This window comes from Anguilla anguilla, chromosome 6 (assembly GCF_013347855.1).
Source record: "Anguilla anguilla isolate fAngAng1 chromosome 6, fAngAng1.pri, whole genome shotgun sequence".
NCBI classification, from domain to species: Eukaryota; Metazoa; Chordata; class Actinopteri; order Anguilliformes; family Anguillidae; genus Anguilla; species Anguilla anguilla.
This window is the reverse complement of record NC_049206.1, coordinates 6,426,976-6,449,937: the sequence shown is the minus strand read 5'-3', so window position 1 is coordinate 6,449,937 and position 22,962 is coordinate 6,426,976. Positions and strand designations below refer to the sequence as shown.

General features: G+C 51.7%; 1 protein-coding gene across 9 annotated transcripts; it reads right to left on the bottom strand.

Annotated features, from left to right (window-relative positions):
* Positions 1–270: 270 nt before the first annotated feature.
* Positions 271–22,962, bottom strand: LOC118228815 (neuronal tyrosine-phosphorylated phosphoinositide-3-kinase adapter 2-like). 9 transcript variants are annotated; one of them, XM_035420269.1, is made up of 9 exons: positions 18,811–18,890; positions 18,354–18,580; positions 12,308–12,624; positions 7,038–8,156; positions 3,877–4,087; positions 3,793–3,834; positions 3,254–3,666; positions 2,533–2,639; positions 271–1,637 (listed from the first exon to the last, which is right to left on the bottom strand). In XM_035420269.1, the coding sequence occupies exons 1-9, from the start codon at positions 18,820–18,822 to the stop codon at positions 1,407–1,409; spliced, it is 2,679 nt and encodes an 892-aa protein (XP_035276160.1). In that variant the 5' UTR covers positions 18,823–18,890; the 3' UTR covers positions 271–1,406. The 9 variants fall into 9 exon arrangements, with proteins under 9 accessions (XP_035276160.1, XP_035276159.1, XP_035276158.1 ...); XM_035420268.1 differs by having other exon boundaries at positions 3,793–4,087; XM_035420267.1 differs by having other exon boundaries at positions 3,254–3,834.

The window sequence follows — 22,962 nt, the reverse complement described above, 5'->3', positions numbered from 1 at the left end:
TGTGCTGCGGTTGAAGGAGGCTGGCTACAGGTATCGCTCCTCACCTGACAGTGCTTGTGTTCACCATACACACTTTGGCTGGTTAAATTGTTAAAATGGATTTGTGGCCATAAAACTGTTCTCCTTCTCTACATTTTGATGCTGATTTCTATCTGTCTCTCTATTTATCTCTCCCTGTTTCTCTCTCTTGTTTTCTTTCTTTCTTTTTCTCCCTAACCCCCCTAACTCTACCCCCACCCCCGCAACAACTCAGTCCCCTACACATCCATCCCCAGTCTCACTGGGCAAAGTCAGGCTTTTTTCAGGTAAACATCAAATGAGCCTCAGCCATCCAGGGACCACAGCTGAGACTCACCGATGAGACTCACAGCTGAGATTCACCGCTCAGATTCACCGCTGAGACTCACTACTAAGACTCACCACTGAGACTCACCGATGAGACTCACCAATGAGGATCACCACTGAGACTCACAGCTGAAATTCACCACTGAGACTCACCGCTGAGACTCACTGCTAAGACTCACAGCTGAGACTCACCGATAAGACTCACCGCTGAGACTCACCGATAAGACTCACCGCTGAGACTCACAGCTGAGACTCACCGATAAGACTCACCGATAAGACTCACAGCTGAGACTCACAGCAGAAATTCACTGATGAGACTCACCGCTGAGACTCACAGCTGAGATTCACCGATGAGACTCACCACTGAGACTCACAGCTAAGACTCACAGTTGAGACTCACCACTGAGACTTACCGATGAGACTCACAGCTGAAATTCACCACTGAGAATCACCACTGAGACTCACTGCTGAGACTCACACAGATTGGCAGCAGAATATTTGCCACCTTTGCGTGTTCAACACACAACTAACAAGGTCGGGACCCAAGGTGTCAAAATATACTCCATTTAAAATAGTGCTTTTTTTTTTACCTCAACCACCACAGTTAATTCATCTTTTAGATTGATATAAAATACAGTGAAATTCCTCACTGAAATTGGCTTGACATCACTTTTTTTCCTCTTTTTTTCACTAGATATTGATGCATACAAGTTCCTCTGAACATTAATACTAAAATAAGGTAAGAAAACAGAAAATTAAACATCGGATTCCTCTAAATCTACACTAATCCGTTTCATTTTTGTTTATTCAGTTTTCGTTTAGAAAATATCTAATAATACTAAGCAGATTATATAGAATCAGATCAAATAGAAAAATATGAAATATAAATAGCGATTAGAAACATCGATGATCTGAAACCCTCAGACTCATTTATTTGCTACATTGGGCCACCCACCGCAGTCTTCTTCGCCCCGGCCTCTCTGATTGGCTCCCAGCACTTGTAGAGGTGGGTGGGGGGTGGGGGTGGGGTGTGTGCGTGTGGCAGTGAACGCGAGAGCCAATCAGATGGCAGTGTCCCAGAAGACGGTGGTGTGGGTGGAGTAGGGGGGCGGGCTGTGCTGCTTGGGGCCGTTGCTCTTTCTCCAGCTGGGCAGGGCGGGCATGCTCTCCTGCTTGCACAGGCCCCGCTCCGCCCCCCTCCGCGCCCGAATCTCCCGGCACAGGCTGCGCTTCTTCTCTATGGTCTCCATCATCGTGCTGTCCCCACAGGCCCACGGCACCAGCGCCACCTGCTGGGGGGCATAAGGCATTGGCATTCCCATAGACCGCACCGGGGAAGTGGGGGACAGGAAGTGGGGGAGTGGGGGTGTGGCTTGAGGGAGCGGGGGTGTGGCTCCAAATCAGTGCACTTGCCTACTGTTGAGTGGTTTTGTACAACTTGTACACTCAATAGTAGGCAAGTGTACTGATTCAGAACAACTTTTTTTTTAAATATGCCAAGATGCGTTAACATATGTATAGCTGCAGGGCTTTCTTTCGTTCTTATTTGTTTAATGAGGAAATATTTCTATAGGAAGAAACCTGTGTGTGTAAAACCAAGACATGTATTGGACGAAAGGGTCAACCAAGTAAGACAGTAAGACTTTGTTGGGGCAGGAGCTTCAGGCTTACTTCACCCAAGAACACATGTACACGCAAACACAAACACACACACACACACACACTGACACAAACACAAACACTGACACTGACAGACACAAAGGACAACACCACAGACAAAGGGTAAAAACAACAGGTTTAACAAGGTTTTATTGCATTTTCTTCAGTGCATATTTTACTGTCTATGCGGTTATAGTCCCACAATCTACTCTGCAGGAACAAATTCATTCATTTATATTAAAACAGAAAATCACTGTTTGCATGTATGAGCGTAAAGTGGAATTGGGGGTGAAGACAGACACGGGAAGTTGTGCAGACAGGAAGCCTGGGACAGCCGGAGGCCAGGTGTTTGATTACAGGTAAAGAGGCACAAACATTGGGGGTGGTGGGGGGGGGGGGGCACTGAGGTGAAAGGGCGGGAGAAACAGGGAAAACGGATACACAGGTGAGACGAGACAGTGCACAGGTAAGTCAGACAGGGCACGGGGGGAGGGGGCGGGGGTGTCATTCTCCGCTGGACGGCCGTACCTGGGTCTGCTGCAAGTCTGGGACGTGTCGCTGGGGCGTCCCCATGGGGGGGGTCGTGCCGGACGTGGACACTGACCGGCCCAGCTTAGACGCAGGCTTCAGTTCTGCTGGGAGAGAGTCCGATTAGGCCCACCAAAACACAGAACTGCCCCCCCCCCCCGCAGGACGCCCTTCTCATCCAGCATAACCAGAGATTCTGTGTGTGTGTGTCATTGTGTATATGTGTATGTGTGCATGTGTGTATGTGTGTATGTGTGTATGTGTGTATGTGTGTATGTGTGTATGTGTGCATGTGTGCATGTGTGCATGTGTGCATGTGTGTATGTGTGTATGTGTGTATGTGTGCATGTGTGCATGTGTGTATGTGTGTATGTGTGTATCTGTGTATGTGTGCATGTGTGCATGTGTGCATTTGTGTATTTGTTTATGTGTGTATGTGTGTATGTGTGTATTTGTGTATTTGTGTATGTGTGTATTTGTGTATGTGTGTATTTGTGTATGTGTGTATGTGTGTATTTGTGCATTTGTGTATGTGTGTATGTGTGCATGTGTGCATGTGTGCATGTGTGCATGTGTGCATGTGTGTATTTGTGTATGTGTGCATGTGTGCATTTGTGCATTTGTGTATGTGTGTATGTGTGTATGTGTGTATGTGTGTATGTGTGTGTGTGTGTGTTTGTGTGTGTGTATGTGTGTAGAGTTTTTTGGCTCATCCTCTCACCAGAGCAGCTACTCCTGAGAGGCGGACTGGGACTGAGGGAGGAGTGGACGAGGTGGGTGGGCGTGGCCACTGTCTGTTGCCCGGGCAACTCGTCTGCTTCATGCCCCTTGGCGAACTCCAGTCCCCCCGCGTGATTGGTCCCTCTGTCTTTGCTGTCTCGCCTGTACTCTCCATTGCAACTTCCTTTGTCCTTGCTGTCCAGCCTGTGTTCGACGCTGTAACTTCCTTTGTCCTTGCTGTCCCGACTGTGTTCGACGCTGTAACTTCCTTTGTCTTTGCTGTCTCGCCTGTGTTCGCTGATGTGACTTCCTTTGTCCTTGCTGTCTCGCCTGTGTTCGACGCTGTAACTTCCTTTGTCCTTACTGTCTCGCCTGTGTTCGACGCTGTAACTTCCTTTGTCTTTACTGTCTCGCCTGTGTTCACTGCTGTAACTTCCTTTGTCCTTGCTGTCTCGCCTGTGTTCGCTGATGTGACTTCCTTTGTCCTTGCTGTCCCGCCTGTGTTCATTGCTGTAACTTCCTTTGTCCTTACTGTCTCGCCTGTGTTCGACGCTGTAACTTCCTTTGTCCTTGCTGTCTCGCCTGTGTTCGCTGATGTGACTTCCTTTGTCTTTACTGTCCCGCCTGTGTTCGACGCTGTAACTTCCTTTGTCTTTACTGTCTCGCCTGTGTTCGCTGATGTGACTTCCTTTGTCTTTGCTGTCTCGCCTGTGTTCGCTGATGTGACTTCCTTTGTCCTTGCTGTCTCGCCTGTGTTCGCTGATGTGACTTCCTTTGTCCTTGCTGTCTCGTCTCGGGATTGGCTCGGCGCTGTGACACCGGCTCTTGGCCTCACCTGTCAGACAGGAGACACATCATCAGTCCCACAATCCTCGGGTGACATGAAACAGCACAGACAGTGTCATGCATTAGCCACTAGAGGTCACTGTTGCAACAATGAAAAAGCTATGGAACACCAGTTGCCTGGATTTTTTTTTAACAAGCAGTATTTCCTGCTTTTTACTAGAATACCCTCTTTTATGTACCTTAGATTGCTAAAAACAATTTTTTTTCCACTTCTGCACAAAACACTCCCAAAGACGTCCAAGTTTCCAAGAGTTTGCTTTTACTCAGAAAAACTATCGCCACGCGTATTAAGCAAGCCCCTGTGCATTCCACTCCACGACAACTTGAGAATTGAAGATCGGAGATTGACACATATTGACTTTGAAATTGTGCACTAAGGCGACCTAGAGCTGTTTGAATTTGGCTGAACATTAAATCTGGCTGCCATTTAAACACTGCCGCATTCAGCCATTCACACAATCATAAGCCATTAACTAAATTGCTCCGCAAAATAAATAATGGAGGGTTTTTCAATTATTATGCGGCCAAATGTGTCTCTTAGCCTTCTGGTGATTATCAGATAGGAGTGAATGGACACCCCCCCCCCCCCATTCCCACCCCCATTTCATCAACATCTGTGTGGTGAGATGGGGGTATTATACAGGGTCCAAACGGAGCCCCCGCCATCCTTACAAAAGTAACAGCCGATCGTTCTGAAGCCCCGTCAGTGAGGACGTGATTGATAATGTAATGCACCCCGGACAACATCGAAAGTGCATTTCCGTTACCTCCCATTCGGTTCCATTAAGCGCAGATTTATTAAATGCTAACCGCCATTAGGGCAGTTAAGAGTACAGTTAAAAGTTAAATTAATCACCTGCACCAGGGTAATAAGACAAGCTTTTAATTCGGGGAGGAGGCACTATAGCCACCGCAGGACTCGGCGTGTGTGTGTGTGTGTGTGTGTGTGTGTGTGTGTGTGTGTGTGTGTGTGTGTGAGTGTGTGTGTCATCTCTTCATTCAGCTTGACTCTTCATGTCTATAAATAGGCCGGCTATGCTGGTATCATTTCTGGCCCTGGAAGCCGTTAGCCCGCCTTGACAGAGAAGGGGGAAGAATCCTCACAGCATTCCGTCCAATCACAACCCACACAGTCTTGTGCCCAATCACGGAACCCCACATATCCGTGCACGGAACACCAGCGCGAGACAAGCGGCCAATGAGAGAGAAGCGACAGGCAGCAAAGACTTGCTCTGGGATTAAAGAAAAAATCCACCTGACAACACAGCAGAAAAAACCATCTAAACCGTGTAGAGTGAAAGCGCAGTGTGAGGTACTACTGTAGCACAGTCATAAGCCAGGAAATACAACACAGATTCTACACACTACACACTCGCTGCATACACACTGCATAGTCACCTATGCACACACTATACAATCACTACATATACACTAAACACTCATTATATATATGCTACACAATCACCTACGTACACATTACACAATCACTGCATACAGACTACACAATCAGCTCCCTACACACTGCACAATCACCTATGCACACACTACACAATCACAATACACACTACACAATCACCTCCATACACACTGCACAATCACCTATGCACACACTACACAATCACAATACACACTACACAATCACCTCCATACACACTGCACAATCACCTATGTACACACTACACAATCACAATACACACTACACAATCACCTCCATACACACAGTCACTGAATACACACTACACAATCACCAATGTACACACTACATAATCACTGCATACACACTACACAATCACCAGTGTGCAAAGTACACAATCACCATACGCAAACGCAATAACCAGCAGACAAACTACACCAGCACAGCCACCGGTATGCACACAAACAATATACGTTAAGACGGCCACCGCGATGCAAACAACACAAACTATGCTATCAACAACCCCCTGTATGCACACTACACGAACACAGGACACTGAAGGCAGCCGCCAGTATGAACGAAACACAAACAACATACACCAGCACAACTACCAGTACTCACTCTACAGGTCCAACACACCAGAAACTATGCACTCTAGCCTTCACCACTCATTAGCATGGCCTCTGGGTATAGACTTTACACATACATCATATACCAGCACAACTACCTGAACACACACTAAAAATAAAATAAACTCAACCCTCACCTCCACTAAATACAACAGGATATACACCATCACTTGTATACACCTTCTATATATGCAATATACACAGACAAAATATATTCCTGTACCAATACAGTTTCCTGCATACACCTTACAACATACAACAGACTGCACTGTTGAGTTATTTTTTATTTTAAAACAGTGTTTGAAAATACGAGTATATAACAAGCAAAGGGTATAGGTATATTGAAATGCTGGATATACTATATTCTTTTTTCCCAACAGAATCACTAGCAAACTTCTAACACAGCGAAGACCAGCCTCTTCAGACTCCATTTTGGCTCTTGCCCAATCCCCACACCCTAACCCTCCTCCTGTCTAATGTAACTCATTCAATGGTTTCTACGGTTTCTTATGAATGTCATCTGCGTGTGTGCGTGTGTGTCTGTATCATGGCTCTTGGTCAGCACAGTTTACATTGCATTTAGTGCCTCAGTGACGCTGTAAAGACGCTCGTTGTTATGGGAACGCAGTTATCCAGGTCAGGCGGCTGGCTGCCGCTCCTCTAACTCGTGCGGAAGCGCTAACGCATCTCTCGCGCCGTGATTGGCTCTCGGGAAGACAGCCCTTAGGAGCGACGCAAACGCCGTAGAAACCATTGAATGAGTTACATTAGACAGGAGTAGGGTTAGGGTGTAGGGATTGGATAAGAGCCAAAATGGAGTCTGAAGAGGCTGGTCTTCGCTGTGTTAGACCGAACCCCCTTCGCCGTGACCACGGTGACGGGCGCGTCACACTCACTCTCGGCGGGCTCCTTGGACTTCCTGCCGCCGGAGGACTTCTTCAGCATGTTGCGGCCGGTGGTGAAGAGGCTGGTGAGCTCGTCCAGCGGGCTGGTGGGCGTGCGCGAGCGCGACACGTTCTGCACCGAGCCCGAGAGGCGGGAGGCGGCGGCGGCGTCCGCCAGGGGGGCGGAGCCCTTGGCCGAGTGCGGCACGGCGGAGGCGCTGCGCGGGATCCCCCCCGCGGCGGGCGGCGCCGGCGCCAGGGCGTCGTAGGGCGGCGGCGGCCTCTTCAGGCTGAGCGGCGTGAGGGCGCGGCCCACGCTGACGGGGGAGGGGCAGGCCGAGTGGCTGCGCGGGTAGCCGTGCGCCGACGCCGCCGCCTTGTACAGCGTGGAGGGGAGGGGCGGGGCCGAGGAGCGGCCCGACGCCGTGATGGTGTGCGTGGACGGCAGCTCCCTCTCCGCCTTGCGGTGGGACGATGAGGAAGAGGAGGAGGACGAGGAGAGGGCGGAGCTCTGGGGCTCCCCGCCCCCGGACGTGGGCGACGCCCCGGCCTTGACGTAGGCCACGTTCTCCAGCACGGGCAGCTTGGTGACGTCCAGGGGGGTGAGGGGCGACTCGTCCGAGTTTGGGGAGCACTGGGCCGGCGAGGGGGGGAACACCAGCAGCGGGGGCCGGTGGGAGAGCAGGTTGGGGAAGGGGGAGGGGATCTCGCACAGCGAGCCCCTGGGCGTGGCCGCCCGCCCCGCCTCGGCGGCGTCCGGGACGACGGGGGTGGAGCACTGGGAGGGGCAGCCGCCCGCGGGGTCCCAGCGGAGGCCGTCGTGGGCGGGCTCGTCGAAGGAGGGGTACTTCATCTCCTCGTACACGGCCTCGCCCGGCTCCTCCCCGTCCCGCGGGGGGTCCCGCAGGGTGCTGCCCACCATCTCGATGTAGACGGGCTCGTCCTCGCCAGCGTCCCGGGCGGGGCTCGGCGTCAGCGGCGGGGGCGTGTCCCGCCGGGGGGCCCAGCAGCAGGAGGAGGCGTGGTTACGGATGTAGGACTCGTCGAAGGACGTGCTCAGCTGGGTGTTGGGGTTGCGCTTGGGTTTGGGGGGAGGGACCCGGCGGAGGTCCTCGTTGCTGGGCCTGGACCCTATTGGACAAAAAAAAAGTTCAAAGGTTTAAATATAATTTAGGCGATAACTTAAGGACGCATCATGATGGGGACAGGACATTCAGTCCGTGTAGGCTCACCATTCACCTGCAGACTGGAGAATATCCAGCAGAGCTCCAAAGGCCTGATTCGCTAAGACCGTCAGCGCACGCAAAGCCTTTCAGCGCCCGCAAAACCAATAACACAAGCAGCGATTGGTGCAAAACAAATGCTGCGACCAGTCACTGGTCATGTTGCTGGTTCTTGTGTGCGCTGTAAGGTTTTGCACACGCTAAACGTCTCAGCCATTCTCCCTCTGCCATACGACAAGCTAATCCACACACTGACTGTTTTTTTTAAAAGAGGCGAGGGTTATGAGCACGATTGGTAACACAGGCAAGCTTGCATAGACCTACAGGGCACGGGGGGGGGCGGGGGGCGTAGGGGGGGGGGTGGATTAGGGTGGATGGATGGAGGGGGGAGGGGGAGCGCAGCAGGGGGTGTGGTCACGTGATGTTTGCTACAGATTTTGAGGTCTGTTTCAGCTCTGCTGAGCGTGATTGTGTGTGAGAGACAGGCCCTGCCCCTCTACCCCCACCCCCCCCTACACAGACACACACGCACACACACACACACATACACACACACACACACATGCACCCACACTCACGCACCCATACACACACACACACATCCACACACTTACACACACACCCCCACAGACAAACACGCACCACACACACACACATGCACCCACACTCACGCACCCATACACACACACACACACACAAGCACACCCCCCCAACACACACATGTACCCACACACACACACATCCACAGACTTACACACACACACAAACACATGCAGACACAAGCACCCACACTCACGCATCCATACACACACACACACACATGCACACACACACATTCACACATGCACACACATCACGCACACACACACACACACATACACACACACACACACACATTCACACACACACACACACATGCACACACAGACACATTCATGCATACACACACACACACATACACACACACACACACACACACACACACACATGTACACACACACACACACACACACACACATGTACACACACACACACACACACACACACGCACACACACACACAAACACATGCAGACACAAGCACCCACACTCACTCACCCACACACACACACACACACACACACACATACACACACACATACACACACACTCACACACACACACACACACACACACACACACACACACGCACACATGCCTCAGAGACCGCTGAATCTAGGTCACTCGCTCTTTATGAATGAATCAGCCACGCAGGAAAAACAAGTGGGCCCCTCCCAGCGGAGGGCATCTCTCTGCTGATTGGCCGAGAGCCCAATCCTCTCCCGATTGGCCGGGCTGCAGGGGGGTCCGTATGGCGGGTACTGGTTTGCAAGGTGGTTGCTGTGGCGTTGTGGAAGATATTTGCGAAAATCTGTGCTTGCGTGTGTGTCAGTGCTTGCGTGTGTGTGTGTGTGTGCGTGTGTCAGTGCTTGTGTGTGTGTGTGTGTGTGTGTGTGTTTGTGGGCACACCCACAACGTGAGATGGTACATGTTTGTGTGTTTACATGTATGCGTGAGTGTGAGCATGTGGGTGTGCGTTACTGTGTGTGTTTGCGTACATGTGTACATGCAAGCATGTGTGTGTGTGTGTGTGTGTGTGTGTGTGTGGGGAGAGGAGGGGATGGGATACTGTTAATACTTTTTCACTAAGAGAGAAGCAGGGGATCTACCCAAGCACAACACTACAGGCATACATTTCATACCACATTTATCCACACAGCAGACAGACACCGTTAGAAACATTACAAACTCCAGCAGGAAACATGAGCTCTACCTTCTCCATGATACACCATGCTACTCAAAGCTCTCTGAACGAGAGTGAATCATGTGGTAGCTGAGAGTCTTTCATGAGCGGAGGTGTTTGTGTGCATCTGGATGGGTGTGTATGTCTCCTGTGTATTTCATTGCTGTAAAATATGTATAAAAAATGCAGTACCAGGGATGTGGATCTGTGTAATGCCCCCATATCATCTTCTAAAAATAAACTCCGACCCCACACGGGATACTCAGGAGAGGGGATAGAGAAAGAGAGAGAGAGAGAGAGAGAGTGAGAGAGAGTGAGAGTGAGAGAGAAAGAGAGAGAGTGAGAGAGAAAGAGAGAGTGAGAGGATGAATACAATCTCACCCCACCCACACGCACCCATGGGGACAGATCCAAATCAACACACGCACACACACACGCACACACTCTCTCTCTCGCTCACACACACACACACACACCACACACATACACACTCACACACTCACACTCGCACAAATTAGCCGAGGATGGCAGAAGGAAGAGGTGGGAGGAGGGATCCGTGACCTTGACCCTGCAGAAGGCGGGGGGGGCGGGGATGGGATGGGGGGGTTAGACCCGTGGCACCCCTTCAGCAGTGAGTTGTTGTCACGTGAAAAGGCCCCTCCCCCCGCCGAGGCTGAGGCCAAAGACAGCTCCATTCGCAACCACGGAAACGCAAACGACGGACAGGCCAGCACACCAACGTCCCCAAAAAGACACGCGTGAATACTTGCACTCTGAAAGTCAGTAACACACACCGTCTTCAGCCAGTACCTGTGGCCTTTTATTCTAATTTCAGAAGTCAGAAGTCCGTGACTCAGATTCCGATGCAGCCACTGTTTCTTGGAAAATTAGATTAAACACGATTATTGCTGTTAATATATTCGCTCGTTAGGAGCGTTATGAGTGGGTAAGGGATTAACGAGGGGGGGGGGTGTATCAGTGAAAGCTCTGCTGGTAGATGCTGATTGTAAGTGAAGAAGAAGGACCCGTCGGGGATTCGCGCTCATACCGAGCTCTGATTGGTGCCGGCGTTCTTGCGAACATCAGCGAATCGAGCCCTTTGAAACCTCTCGCACGTGAACGCAAGCAATACATCTTTTTTTATTTTTTAAAAACAGCATTTCAGTTTGTCTTTAAGAGGGTTCAAACCGCTCTCTTCCTCCTCGCCGTCCAGCGTAACGCGGAAACGTCCATCTCAACGAGGTTTCCTTCCCACGTCAAACTAGATCACTCTTCTCTTATGACAGCAGTGCAGCATAATGTTTACAGAACTGGCTTTGCAGCCTAGAGGTTGCAGGGCAATGTCATCATGCCCTTCAGCACGGGTCACTCAACCTTCATTGCTTCAGTGCGTGTCCAGATGCGTAAATGGACACCATGCAAAAAAAACATTTACAAACTAAAGAAAGTGTAACTTGCAGTGGATGAGAGAAGAGCATCTGCTGAATGAAATGTAGTGTAACGTAGCTAGCAGAGCAACACAGTGATGTAATGTGATGTAATGCGTGTCACATGTGTAGTGATGTGATGCAAATGCAGCTGCTGAAGATACAAAAACAGCAAAGAGAGTTGTGGTGTGTGTGTGTGTTTGAGCTATGCTGGGGGGGCATGGTGGGGGGGGGCAGGGAGGAGCATAGTCATTTACACACACACATGCAAACACACACGCACACACATACACACATACACACACACACACATACACTCACACACACACATATGTAGGACCCTTGTAGGACTCATACGTACTCTTTTTGAGTTGAATTAACACTGGGCATTGTGCTGTGTGTGAGGAAAGAGGCAATGGTATGATGGAGAGACAGCAGTGGTGGTGGGGCAACAGAACAGCCGGGCAGCGGGGCAACAGGGCAGCAGGATGGCGGGCCAATGGGGCAGAAGGGCAGCAGGATGGTGGGGCAGAGGGGCAGCAGGATGGGGGGGCAGAGGGGCAGCAGGATGGGGGGGCAGTGGGGCAGCAGGATGGGGGGGGCAGTGGGGCAGCAGGATGGGGGGGGGGGCAGTGGGCCAGAAGGATGGGGGGGGGCAGTGGGGCAGCAGGATGGAGGGGGCAGTGGGGCAGCAGGATGGGGGGGGCAGTGGGGCAGCAGGATGGGGGGGGGGGCAGTGGGGCAGCAGGATGGAGGGGGCAGGGGGGCAGCAGGATGGGGGGGGCAGTGGGGCAGCAGGATACCGGGGCAGCAGAGCAGCGGGGCAGCAGATCTAACTCCACAGACTCACCGTCACCCTTGTCCAGCTCTTTCCCCGGTCGGCCCGTGCCGGAGCCCGTGCCGGACCCGGGGTACACCGTCTCCGAGGAGACGCTCAGCTTGGTGCTGGGGTCCCTCCGGGGCTTCGGGGGGGGCTGCTTTCGGGAGGTGGGGCTGCTGTCCTCGTCCCCGCCCCCGACGGAGTGCAGGGACTGCGAGCGCACGGAGAAGCCCGTCCCGCAGGGGTGGGGCAGCCGGTCCTGGGGGGCGGGCATCGTCATGAAGCCCATGCGGAAGTGTTTCCCTGGATACGTGCCGTCCGTCCCCCTGGCAACGTCCTCGCCGATCCTGCCCGAACATTCCACACGTGACGTTTAGCTCTCATCCACACACCCCTTAGTCAGATTGCATCCCTCACACAGACTGTTATTCTCTCATACCATCCCTGTATACGGCTGGGTATTTTACTGAAGCAGTGCAGGTTAAGCACTTCGCCTGAAGGTACAATGGCAGTACCCCAGCTGGGAATTGAACCCGCAACCTTCTGAGCCGCAACAAACTCAGAATTACATTACACTGCCTCATAGTTAGTTGTATACAATATATTCCAATATAGTTTCAGATATGAATCCCGGGTGGGGCCTTTCTGTGTGGAGTCTGCATGCTCTCCCATGCTGTGTCTGTGTGGGTTTCCTCTGGGTACTCCAGTTTCCTCCCACAGTCCAAAGACATGCAGGTAGGCTAACTGGAGACTCAAAACTGCCCATAGGTATGAGTGTGTGGGGGGGGGATGGTGAGTGTAGTATGGGTCTAAAGGTCATCCATATACTCTCAGATATTAAACAGCTCTACACTGCTGCTCGAAACAGCATGAAGTCAACAACTGCACCGAACACAAGCTTAATTACAGTCTGCACCACTGAATATATTAGCCAGTTACTTAATTAATTTTTTAAAAACTCCACGGTGGTCTGCCACAGTGCCTCGTAGAGAACCTTATTTATGTTCCATTTCAGTTCAGCACAGGCAATTTAAAGTGGAACGAAATTCAGTTATTTTGCCTTATACGATCTCCATGAGGCATCATACAGTCGCTTTTCAATCCGTAAACTGAACTTTAAAATGGATTTCCTGAATTGCAGGGGGGGCCTTGGCTCCCGTGCTGTGAAAGCAGTGTAAGAGCGCCCCCTACCTGTCGGGGAGAGCAGCGCGGGGGGGGGGGGGGGCTGCCGGAGACAGACGGCGCTAATGGAATAAACGGTTCTGTTACCCGCCATCGATCGACGCGCCCGCCGCTCACCCGAGAGTAACGTGCGTTAGTCGCATCGATTTCCGTTTGACCTCAGGCGCGGCCCGCGCCGCGTTTATCCCGAAATGCGAGCGGGGGGGGGGTGCGTTTCGCTGCGAGCCGCAGATTTGCGAGCCTGTTTCCTCACTGGGATTCGGTCGTTAGAAGCCAACTGATTCGGAGAAACGGTGATTCTCTGTCTCTACCCCCTTCCCAGGACACTGACGAAGGCTGGGCTGAGCTCTCTTTGATTACCTCAGGAGCAAACACAACAGTGTCTCTCTTTCTCCCTCTCTTCTCTGTTTCACCCTCTCTTCTCTCCCTCTCTTCTCTCTCTCTCTATCTTGCTTGTTTTCTTGCTCTGTCTCTCTCTTTCTCTCTCTCTTCCTCTCTTCTGTCTCTCTCTTTCTCTTTCTCCTCAGCCTCTCTCCTTCTCATTTGCCCTCTCTCTCTCTGTCTCTCTCACTCTGTCTCTCCCTCCCTCACAGTTTTAAGGGTGAGCTGAGCTTTCCACGTTCCCAGTGCAGTCTCACTTCTCTCCCTCTCCCTCTTTCCCTCTCTCCCCTCTCCCTCTCTATCTCTCTCTCTCTCCCCACTCCCTCTCCCTTTCACTCCCTCCCTACCTCAAGTTTTTAGGGAGAGCTGTGTTTTGCAGAGCTCCAGGAGGAGGTGCCCCCATACAGAGCTCCAGGAGGAGGTGCCCCATGCAGAGCTCCAGGAGGAGGTGCCCCATGCAGAGCTCCAGGAGGAGGTGCCCCATGCAACGCTCCAGGAGGAGGTGCCCCCATGCAGCGCTCCAGGAGGAGGTGCCCCACGCAGAGCTCCAGGAGGAGGTGCCCCACGCAGCGCTCCAGGAGGAGGTGCCCCATACAGAGCTCCAGGACCGGAGAGCTCTGATATCTGAGACCTTCACTGAGACCAGCTGAGGGAGTCAGGCTGGCGGTCTGGCCGCGAGTCCCAAACCAGATACGACCGGAGGGGACAAACCTTCCGCGGTCCGCTAACCGGAGCACGCGGGGGTGAGAGGTTTGGGGGGAGGGGGGGCAATCTCCATGGATACAGGAGGAGCTGGAAGCAGGGGAGGGGGGTCAGTGTTGGCAGGGTGGAGCGCCGTGTCCCCACTCAGACAGGCACACCAATCCTCCAGGTGCCCATGTGCGCGTGCGGGGCGGGCACAGTCTGACCCAGTGACAGCTGCCGAGCTGCAGAAATCTGGAGGGGAGGAGCCACTGGTCTGAGCCTCAACTCTGCCCGGCAACAGGGTGTCACGGAAACCAGGCAAAAAATAAAACCAGCCTTCTGCCGCACTTCTGGAACTAGGCACACACGCACACATGCACACAGGCACAAATATACACACAGGCACATGCACGCACGCAGACACACACGCACGCACGCTTGCACGCACACATACACACACTCACACAAAAACACCCACATGCACACACACACACACAGAAACGCACAGTCAGAAGATTTTGTGCGCTCGTGTTTTGCATCTTCCTTCTACTGATGTATACATGAAGCGCACGTATTACACATCCCTCGCCACTGCGGTGTACTGCCGAAACCTTCTCACATCGCAAGAACAGCGCGTTGCACCCTGCCGACAGGTCCTCACAAGGCGCAGAAACAGTGAACGCAGAACACACACAGAGGAGAGAGCAAGTGAGGACAGAATGAGCCACAATCTCAGTGAGGGGGGAGGGGGGGGAGGGGGGGTTTCTGAATTGATGCTGCTCTGTTCTGCACAGAGAAACACGTTCTGACTGCTCGGGCATGGGAATGATGACCAGCGTCCCACAGAGAGGCCCACAGTGTCAGAGAGACAGTTTTCCGGGTCAGGGGGTGGGGGGGAGGGGTTGTTTTGGGTTTGGGTTGTCACAGCAACTCAAGTGTGAACCACGCAGAGTGACTCAACACCAAAAAGTGACTATCGTACCCCTCACCCCCACCCCCCCACCTCCTCAGCATGGAGAAAAACTTGCCCCCCCCACCCCATCCTGCACTGTGAGAGGGGGTCAGAGATGGAGACAGGTCTTCAACACCGCCCTCCGCACCCGAGCCTGCTCAGGGTGGGATCCTGAACCGGAAGCTTCCTCGTGTTTCCAACGCCGTCAGGAAGGACAGTGAAATGTTGGGGCTCTAAATCCACTCCGGCAGAGTCGTTTTCACTCTGACCAAGTACACCAGCTCCCTACTGGACCCATAAACACCATTAGAACTCCATTAGAGCAGAACTACTGCCGAATGTTTTATCGCATAAATTTCTGTCAGCACGTCACCGCTGAGAAGACTCAGACCTTCAAGACAGAGCTCCTCCAATCAATAACCAGGCCTTTTCATTAGAACAGTGTTCACCCTTTAAGGTGTGAGATCACAATTCCACGATTAGACTGTCCTTAAATTAACATTCTAATGCTGACGCAACAATCACCACTGGCAGTCGAAAGCAATGGAGTTCTGGAACGCTGATTTAGAATAAAATAACATTCCAAAAAACCCACTCTTAAAATGGTTTAAAGAGGAAGGACGTGCACTGTTCTGACCCGTTTAGCCGAACAATAAACTGTCCGACAGACACAAAGACAGGACCGGCTCAGTTCGCGCAGAACTCGGAGTTTACTGCTGACACCATTTCCCTCCGTAGTTTACGCATCAGACTGAAAGAGCATTCAGCTTCCACGAGAAAAAAAATACGTAGAATTTGACAGGACAGCCTGAGACTCAGTCGGTGTACGTGCCCACAGAGAGAAGCGACGTTGGGAAATCTGTGCACAGATGTGTGAGCTCGGAACAAAAACAAACAACCTGCATCACACAACACTAGGATACGATGCACGCGCCCTCAGAGCACAGCATAAATGGTTAATATTTTAAAAGGTGAAAGCAAAGACACCTCGAATTGCCTGCGAACCGTGGCGACAAGAAAGGTCACAGTCAAAATCAAATTCAGGAAAAACAGAACTAAGATGCAATGCACCGTAAACACAAGCACACACACACAAACACACGCAAACACACACACACACACACATGCAAACATACACAAACACACACACACACGCACACACATGCAAACACACACAAACACACAAATACACACACACACACAAACACACGCAAACACACACACACACACATGCAAACATACACAAACACACACACACACACAAACACACACACACATGCAAACACACACACACACACACACACACAAAGATCTGCCCTGCTCTCATTGTGTCCAGCTCTGTTCACACGTGCGTACGGCAGGACAGTGTTTTCAGACACAATAAAACTCCAAGTCCCGCCTCATTTCAGACGAATGGAGCGCTCCGATTGGCCGGCAGCCGCTCTAGCTGTCACTGGGCAGAACTGAGGCCCCGCCTGCCAACCCCTCACTCTTAATCTCAGCTTTGTAAAGGTTTTTTTTTTCTTCTTCTCCCGAGCAGTCACTGTAAAAAAAAAAAAAAAAAATGGGTCGCCTCATTGACCTACTTCTGGCCTCCATGCAAAAAAAAAGGAGAGTATATCTCTGTCCTTCCTCTTCCTCTTCCTCTCCCGAATGAGTGTGACCAGTAAACTCAAAGTAAACTCAGAGTACCTCCATATCGAGCACCTCGGATAGAACCCCCCCCACCCCCACCCACCCCGCCGAAAATAAACAAAAACCGACAGAAGCACAGAGTGGGAGGGGTGAGAGAGCTCTTAAAGTTCTCATTACCTGACACAGGGAGCAGACAGAGGGAGAGAGAGAGAAAGAGAAGAAAAGAGGAGTGGTAGAGAGAGAGAGAGAGAGAGAGAGAGAGAGAGAGAGGGTGCAAGACACGGGGTGCGGGTGGGGGGGGGGCAGAGGAGAGAAAGAAAGAAAAGAGACAGAAATCACAGCCCACAGTGCAGATGCAGCGAGAAAGTGTGAGATGCAGGAGAAAGAGAGAGAGGAGGAGGGGAGGAGAAGGTAGAGAAAGAGAAGGAGAGAGAAAGAGATGAGGACTTTCTGAGCGCCGGTGGCTTGGTATCTGGAGTCGAGTTTCCCGCAGAGATAAACCCTCGTGACCAAAGAGCCCACTCTCCACACGGCTTTCATCGCCGTCCTGGGACACAACGTTTTTGGTTTTTTTTTTGTTTGTTTTTGCACGAGTGTCGCGCACCATTTGGCACCAGATCCGAGCCAGAACCTGGCGGATTTTACTGGGCGCACGTGCACACTCTACCCAGACAGGTCGCCCCCCCCCCCCCCGAATCTCTCACACCAGCTGCGATGGGCTGTTCAGCGGTAACCAAAACAACAACAACAACAACAACAACAACAACAACAGCAGCAGCAGCAGCAACAGCTTCAATCCTGTCTCTAAATGCCTTTTCTCGAGCACAGCGCCCCCCGCTGGCACTGAGATAGCAAAACATGCCCCCCCCCCCCTCTGGGGAGATAAAAAAAGAAGTGTGTCTGGGGTCCTAATTAACAAGGAGAGGAGGAGAGAGGAGTTGTATTCCCATGGCAACTAACCACCAGCAAAGCAGCAGGAACTACAAAACAAAAGTGTGTGAGTGTGACAGAAAGTGATTCAGAGGAAGAGATAATGTGTGTGTGTGTATGTGCGCACGTGTGTTTGTGTGCGTGTGTGTGTGTGTATGTTTGTGTGTGTGTGTGTGTATGTGTGCACGTGTGTTTGTGTGCATGTGTGTGCATGTGTGAGAGTGTGTGTGTGTGTGTGTGTGTGTATATGTGTGCGCATGTGTGTGTGTGTGCGTGTGTGCGCGCGCATGTGTGTGTTTTTCCCCCTCCTACCTTTTTATGGCTTCTTCCTGTTTCCTCTTCTTCAGGTTCTTCTCCTGCAGGTACGCCCAGTTGGCCTCATTCCTCACGCGGTCGCTCTCGCGGGCGATGTCCGAGGCGTTCTGGAGGACCAGACCGTCGTAGGCTCTCAGTCCGCTGTCCTCGACATACTGGAGAAATCTGCAGAAGGGCTCCCGCTCAGAGCTCATTGTCCTCCCAACGCGACCGGACGGAATCTCCTAGGGGAGGGAAAAAAAGAAAGAAGAAGAAACCCGAAACAGTCAGTAGACAGCAGGGACAGGGACAGTTTAAAAAAAAAAACTAATAATAATAATACACGTGCGGCTTTGCGGAGATGAAATTTGATGAAATGATGAAGAGAGAGAGAGAGAGAGACAGACAGAGAGAGAGACAGAGAGAGAGAGAGAGAGGGAGAGGGAGAGGGAGAGGGAGAGAGGGATGGAATTACCTGTGCGGGCATGCATTGTGTCTCTCTCCGGGAGTCTGCATGCTGCCCGATTTTGTCACCTGCGTTCCGAGCGGAGGAGACGGAGGTCTCACGCTGTCCCAGTTTGTGTGCGACACACGGCCCTGCATGAGTGTGTGTGTGTGTGTGTGAGAGAGAGAGAGAGCGTAGTCTGTGTGTGTGTGTGAGAGAGAGAGAGAGAGCGTAGTCTGTGTGTGTGTGTGTGTGTGTGTGTGTACGAGTGCGTGCTGGCGCGTGTGTGTACGTGTGTTTGTGAGCAAGTGTGTGTACGTGTGTATGTGTGAGCGCGTGTGTGTATGTGTGTGTGTCAGCACACGTCTGTGTGTGTGCGAGCACGTGTGTGTGTGTGTGTGTTTGTGCGAGCACGTTTGTGTGCGTGTGTGTGAGCACGCGTGTGTGTGTGTGTGTTTGTGCGAGCACGTGTGTGCGCGTGTGTGCGAGCACGTGTGTGTGTGTGTGTGTGCGTGTCACGGCAGAAGCGTCCAGCTGCAGGAGAGTGAGAGCACGTGTGTGCGTGTGTGTGTGTGTGTGTGCGTGTCACGGCAGAAGCGTCCAGCTGCAGGAGAGAGAGAGCGCTGCCTCCTCACACGCGCGCGGGAGAGAACTGAGGACCGCGCTTCCTGCGCCCTTCTGCCTCCGCGCTCCGGTTGGCTACACTGGCGCCATGCCGGGCTCTGATTGGACGAGTGTAAGAGTTGCATCATGCCAGAGACTATTTCATCATGCTACCTGCTTCCCCGAGCATTCTCATTACACACAGCTACAGACTGCTACCACGCTCCCATCTGAGGACCAATAGAAACACAGCTAAAATATTATTATTATTATTATTATTATTATTATTATTACTATTATAGAATACTTACATTATCTGTTCAGTACTACTGCTGCAGCTTATGTCATTTTAAATTCTGCTAGCGAAGTGTTTGTTTATACTTGCTGGTAGTAGGAATGCACTATTTTAAATATATCACTTAAGTCTTCTGAAATTTTATATCAAGTTTATTATTTATTAGTATTGTTTATTTAAGTTTTTTGTCATTACCAAGGGTGACTGCTCTGCTTAGCATAGACAGTCATTCTGGTAAATACCGGGTCCACATGGTTCAAGGTTAAAAGAACAATGTCATATTTGGGATCGCTATGGGGAGATTTCTCCCAGGCTGAACAATGCATGTAAAGGTGACAAAGTCTTTCTGAGGTGTGAGTGTGAGGCATGGACCAGCCCCAGCCCCCTCCCCCCCTCCACCACCACCACCACCACTCCCACTATTATACCATCAATAATATACCACCCTCCTATACCTTTGAAGAGTAGGTTTTTAAAAAAATGTTTTTCAAAATTCAAAGTCATTGTTCTAGAACTCCATTGCTTTCATTTACCAGTAGTTACATCAGCATTAGAATGTTCAGTGAAGAACATTCCAATCACAAATCTGGGTTCTTACACCTGAAAGCGTTAACATTACTCTATATCTCCACACACTAACTGCACTGAATTGCAAATGATCATATTCCACCTCCCAAGACACCATATATATATATATATATATATATATATATATATATATATATAGATATATATACAAGATAACACCATATATATATCATCAGACAGCAATTTACTATGCAGTAAACATATCACTGTTTGATAAACAACTATCTAGCTATTGTAGCAGTAATTAAAAAGCACAGTTTTCTATCATAGATTAATAACATGATGAGGTGTGAATGTGTGAATGGATTTTTATCTGTTCCTCCCTTTTATCTCTGTGGGTAGAGAACAGTAAGTTGTGAATGATCCACCAACATCTCAGAGCTGAGAGGCTGTTTACCAGCAAGATGCTCTGCTACTCTCACAGCGTAGACCGGGGGGGGGGGGGGTGCAGTTTGGAGAGCGGCCAAGCTGGGATCATCAAGGTTCCCGAGAAACAGGCAAAAGCGACCGTGTGTGTGTGTGTGTGTGTGTGTGTGGGGAGAGGGGGTGACGTGTGTTTGTATTTGTGTGTGCGTGTGCACGTGTGTTTGTGTGTGTGTGGTGGGGGGGGACAGCTTGGGGGGGGGGGGGGGGGTGCTCTGTGTGTGTGTGTGTGTGGGGAGAGGGGGTGACGTGTGTTTGTGTTTGTGTGTGCGAGTGTGTGTGTGCATGTGTGTTTGTGTGTGTGTGTGCATGTGTGTGTATGTGTATGTGAGTGTATGTGTGTGTAAGAGTGTGTTTGTGTGTGCATGTGTGTGTGTGTGTGTGTGAGTGTGAGTGTGTGTGTGAGTGTGTGTGAGTGTGTGTGTGTGAGTGTGTGTGTGTGAGTGTGTGTGAGTGTGTGTGTGTGTGCGTGTGTGAGTGTGTGTGTGTGTATGAGTGTGTGTGTGTGAGTGTGTGTGAGTGTGTGTGGGTGTGTGTGAGTGTGTGTGTGTGTGTGAGTGTGTGTGAGTGTGTGTGGGTGTGTGTGAGTGTGTGTGTGTGTGTGAGTGTGTGTGTGTGTGTGTGCGTGTGTGAGTGTGTGTGAGTGTGTGTGGGTGTGTGTGAGTGTGTGAGTGTGTGTGAGTGTGTGTGTGTGTGTGTGTGTGAGTGTGTGTGAGTGTGTGTGGGTGTGTGTGAGTGTGTGGGTGTGTGTGAGTGTGTGTGTGTGTGTGTGTGTGTGTGTGTGCGTGTGTGAGTGTGTGTGAGTGTGTGAGTGTGTGTGAGTGTGTGTGTTTTTGTGCAGGGCTGTGCAGTTACAGGCTGTGATGATTGGGGTCTGTGGGGGGATTTATTTCTGTTGATTTGCAGAGACGTTCGCCTGTTAATCCTCTAAGCTCCTCCCCCGTAGCTTCCCACTCTGACAATTATCCTGTTTATCTGATTGTTTTTCCCAAAGTCTCGGCACCCAGCTCTCTTCCCCCTCTCCTCTCCTCTCCTCTCCTCTCCCATCCCTCTCTCCTCTCCTTTCCTCTCCTCTCCTCTCCTCTCCCATCCCTCTCTCCTCTCCTTTCCTCTCCTCTCCCATCCCTCTCTCCTCTCCTCTCCTCTCCTCTCCCATCCCTCTCTCCTCTCCTCTACTCTCCTCTCCCATCCCTCTCTCCTCTCCTCTCCTCTCCTCTCCTTTCTCTCTCTCTCCCTCTCTCTCCACACCTCTCTCGGCCTGCTTTCCTCCGCTCTCCTGCAGGAGTTGCAGCTGCGTTCTAAATATGGAACATGATGAAAGTGTGACATGTATCTAGGCAACAGCAGCCCCCGGCGATGGGTGACACAGGGAACGAGTGCAAGGCTCCAACCCCGGTACATCAGAGAGAAATTCCACAGAGTCTCACAGTCGACAAACACACACACACACACACACACACGTACACACACATACACACACATACACACGTGCACACATACATGTGCACACATACACACACACACACACATACACAAACATGCGCACATACACATGGGCACACATACACACACACACAAACGCACACACACGTGCACACACACACACACAAATGTACACACACATGCATGCACACACACACATACACACAAGCACACGTATGCACATGCACACACACTCACACAGACAAACGTACACACACACACACGCACACACACACAGACACACACACAGGGATTGCACAGGTAATGGAGCAGGTGACGGAGGGTGTGGACTGAGAATGGCAGGTCTGGCGTTTGGGCGGGGTGTACTCACAGAAGGGGCTGGTCCCGGGTGGGGTGGGGGGTTGGGGTCGATGGCGGGATTCCTCCAGGCGGTGGCTCTGGTACCCCTCAGTGGCGGGACAGGGAGCGTTCGCGGAGAGGGAGAGCGCGGGGTGTCGGGTCCTGAGAATTTGGCGGCAGGGCCCGGAGGCAGAGGTCCATCTTGGTGTCAGGGAGTCCCCCGAGCGCCACGGGCCGACGGGGGGGCGTGGGACGGCCCCGTCCCACGGCCGAGCGACCCCTTCCCCAAACGGCTCTGAACGATGTCCCGTCAGACAGCGGCCCCCGCCTCATCTGCACACGTTCCCCCCTTACAGGCGCAGAGCTGCGCGGGACGGTCCCGCCAGGACACAACGCATCCTCCTGCTGCCCCGCTCCTGCTGCTCCTGCTGCTCCTCCCGCTCCTGCTGCTCCTGCTGCTCCTGTCTCTCCTCCTGCTGCTCCTCCCGCTC

Excerpts from the sequence above, each read along its gene's own strand:
- LOC118228815 (XM_035420261.1), bottom strand. Across the intron at positions 4,088-7,037 it reads GTCCAAGGAGCCCGCCGAGA|GTGAGGCCAAGAGCCGGTGT; the intron begins GTGAGTGTGACG and ends CCTGTCTGACAG. Across the intron at positions 2,640-3,253 it reads TCTCAGGAGTAGCTGCTCTG|CAGAACTGAAGCCTGCGTCT; the intron begins GTGAGAGGATGA and ends ACTCTCTCCCAG.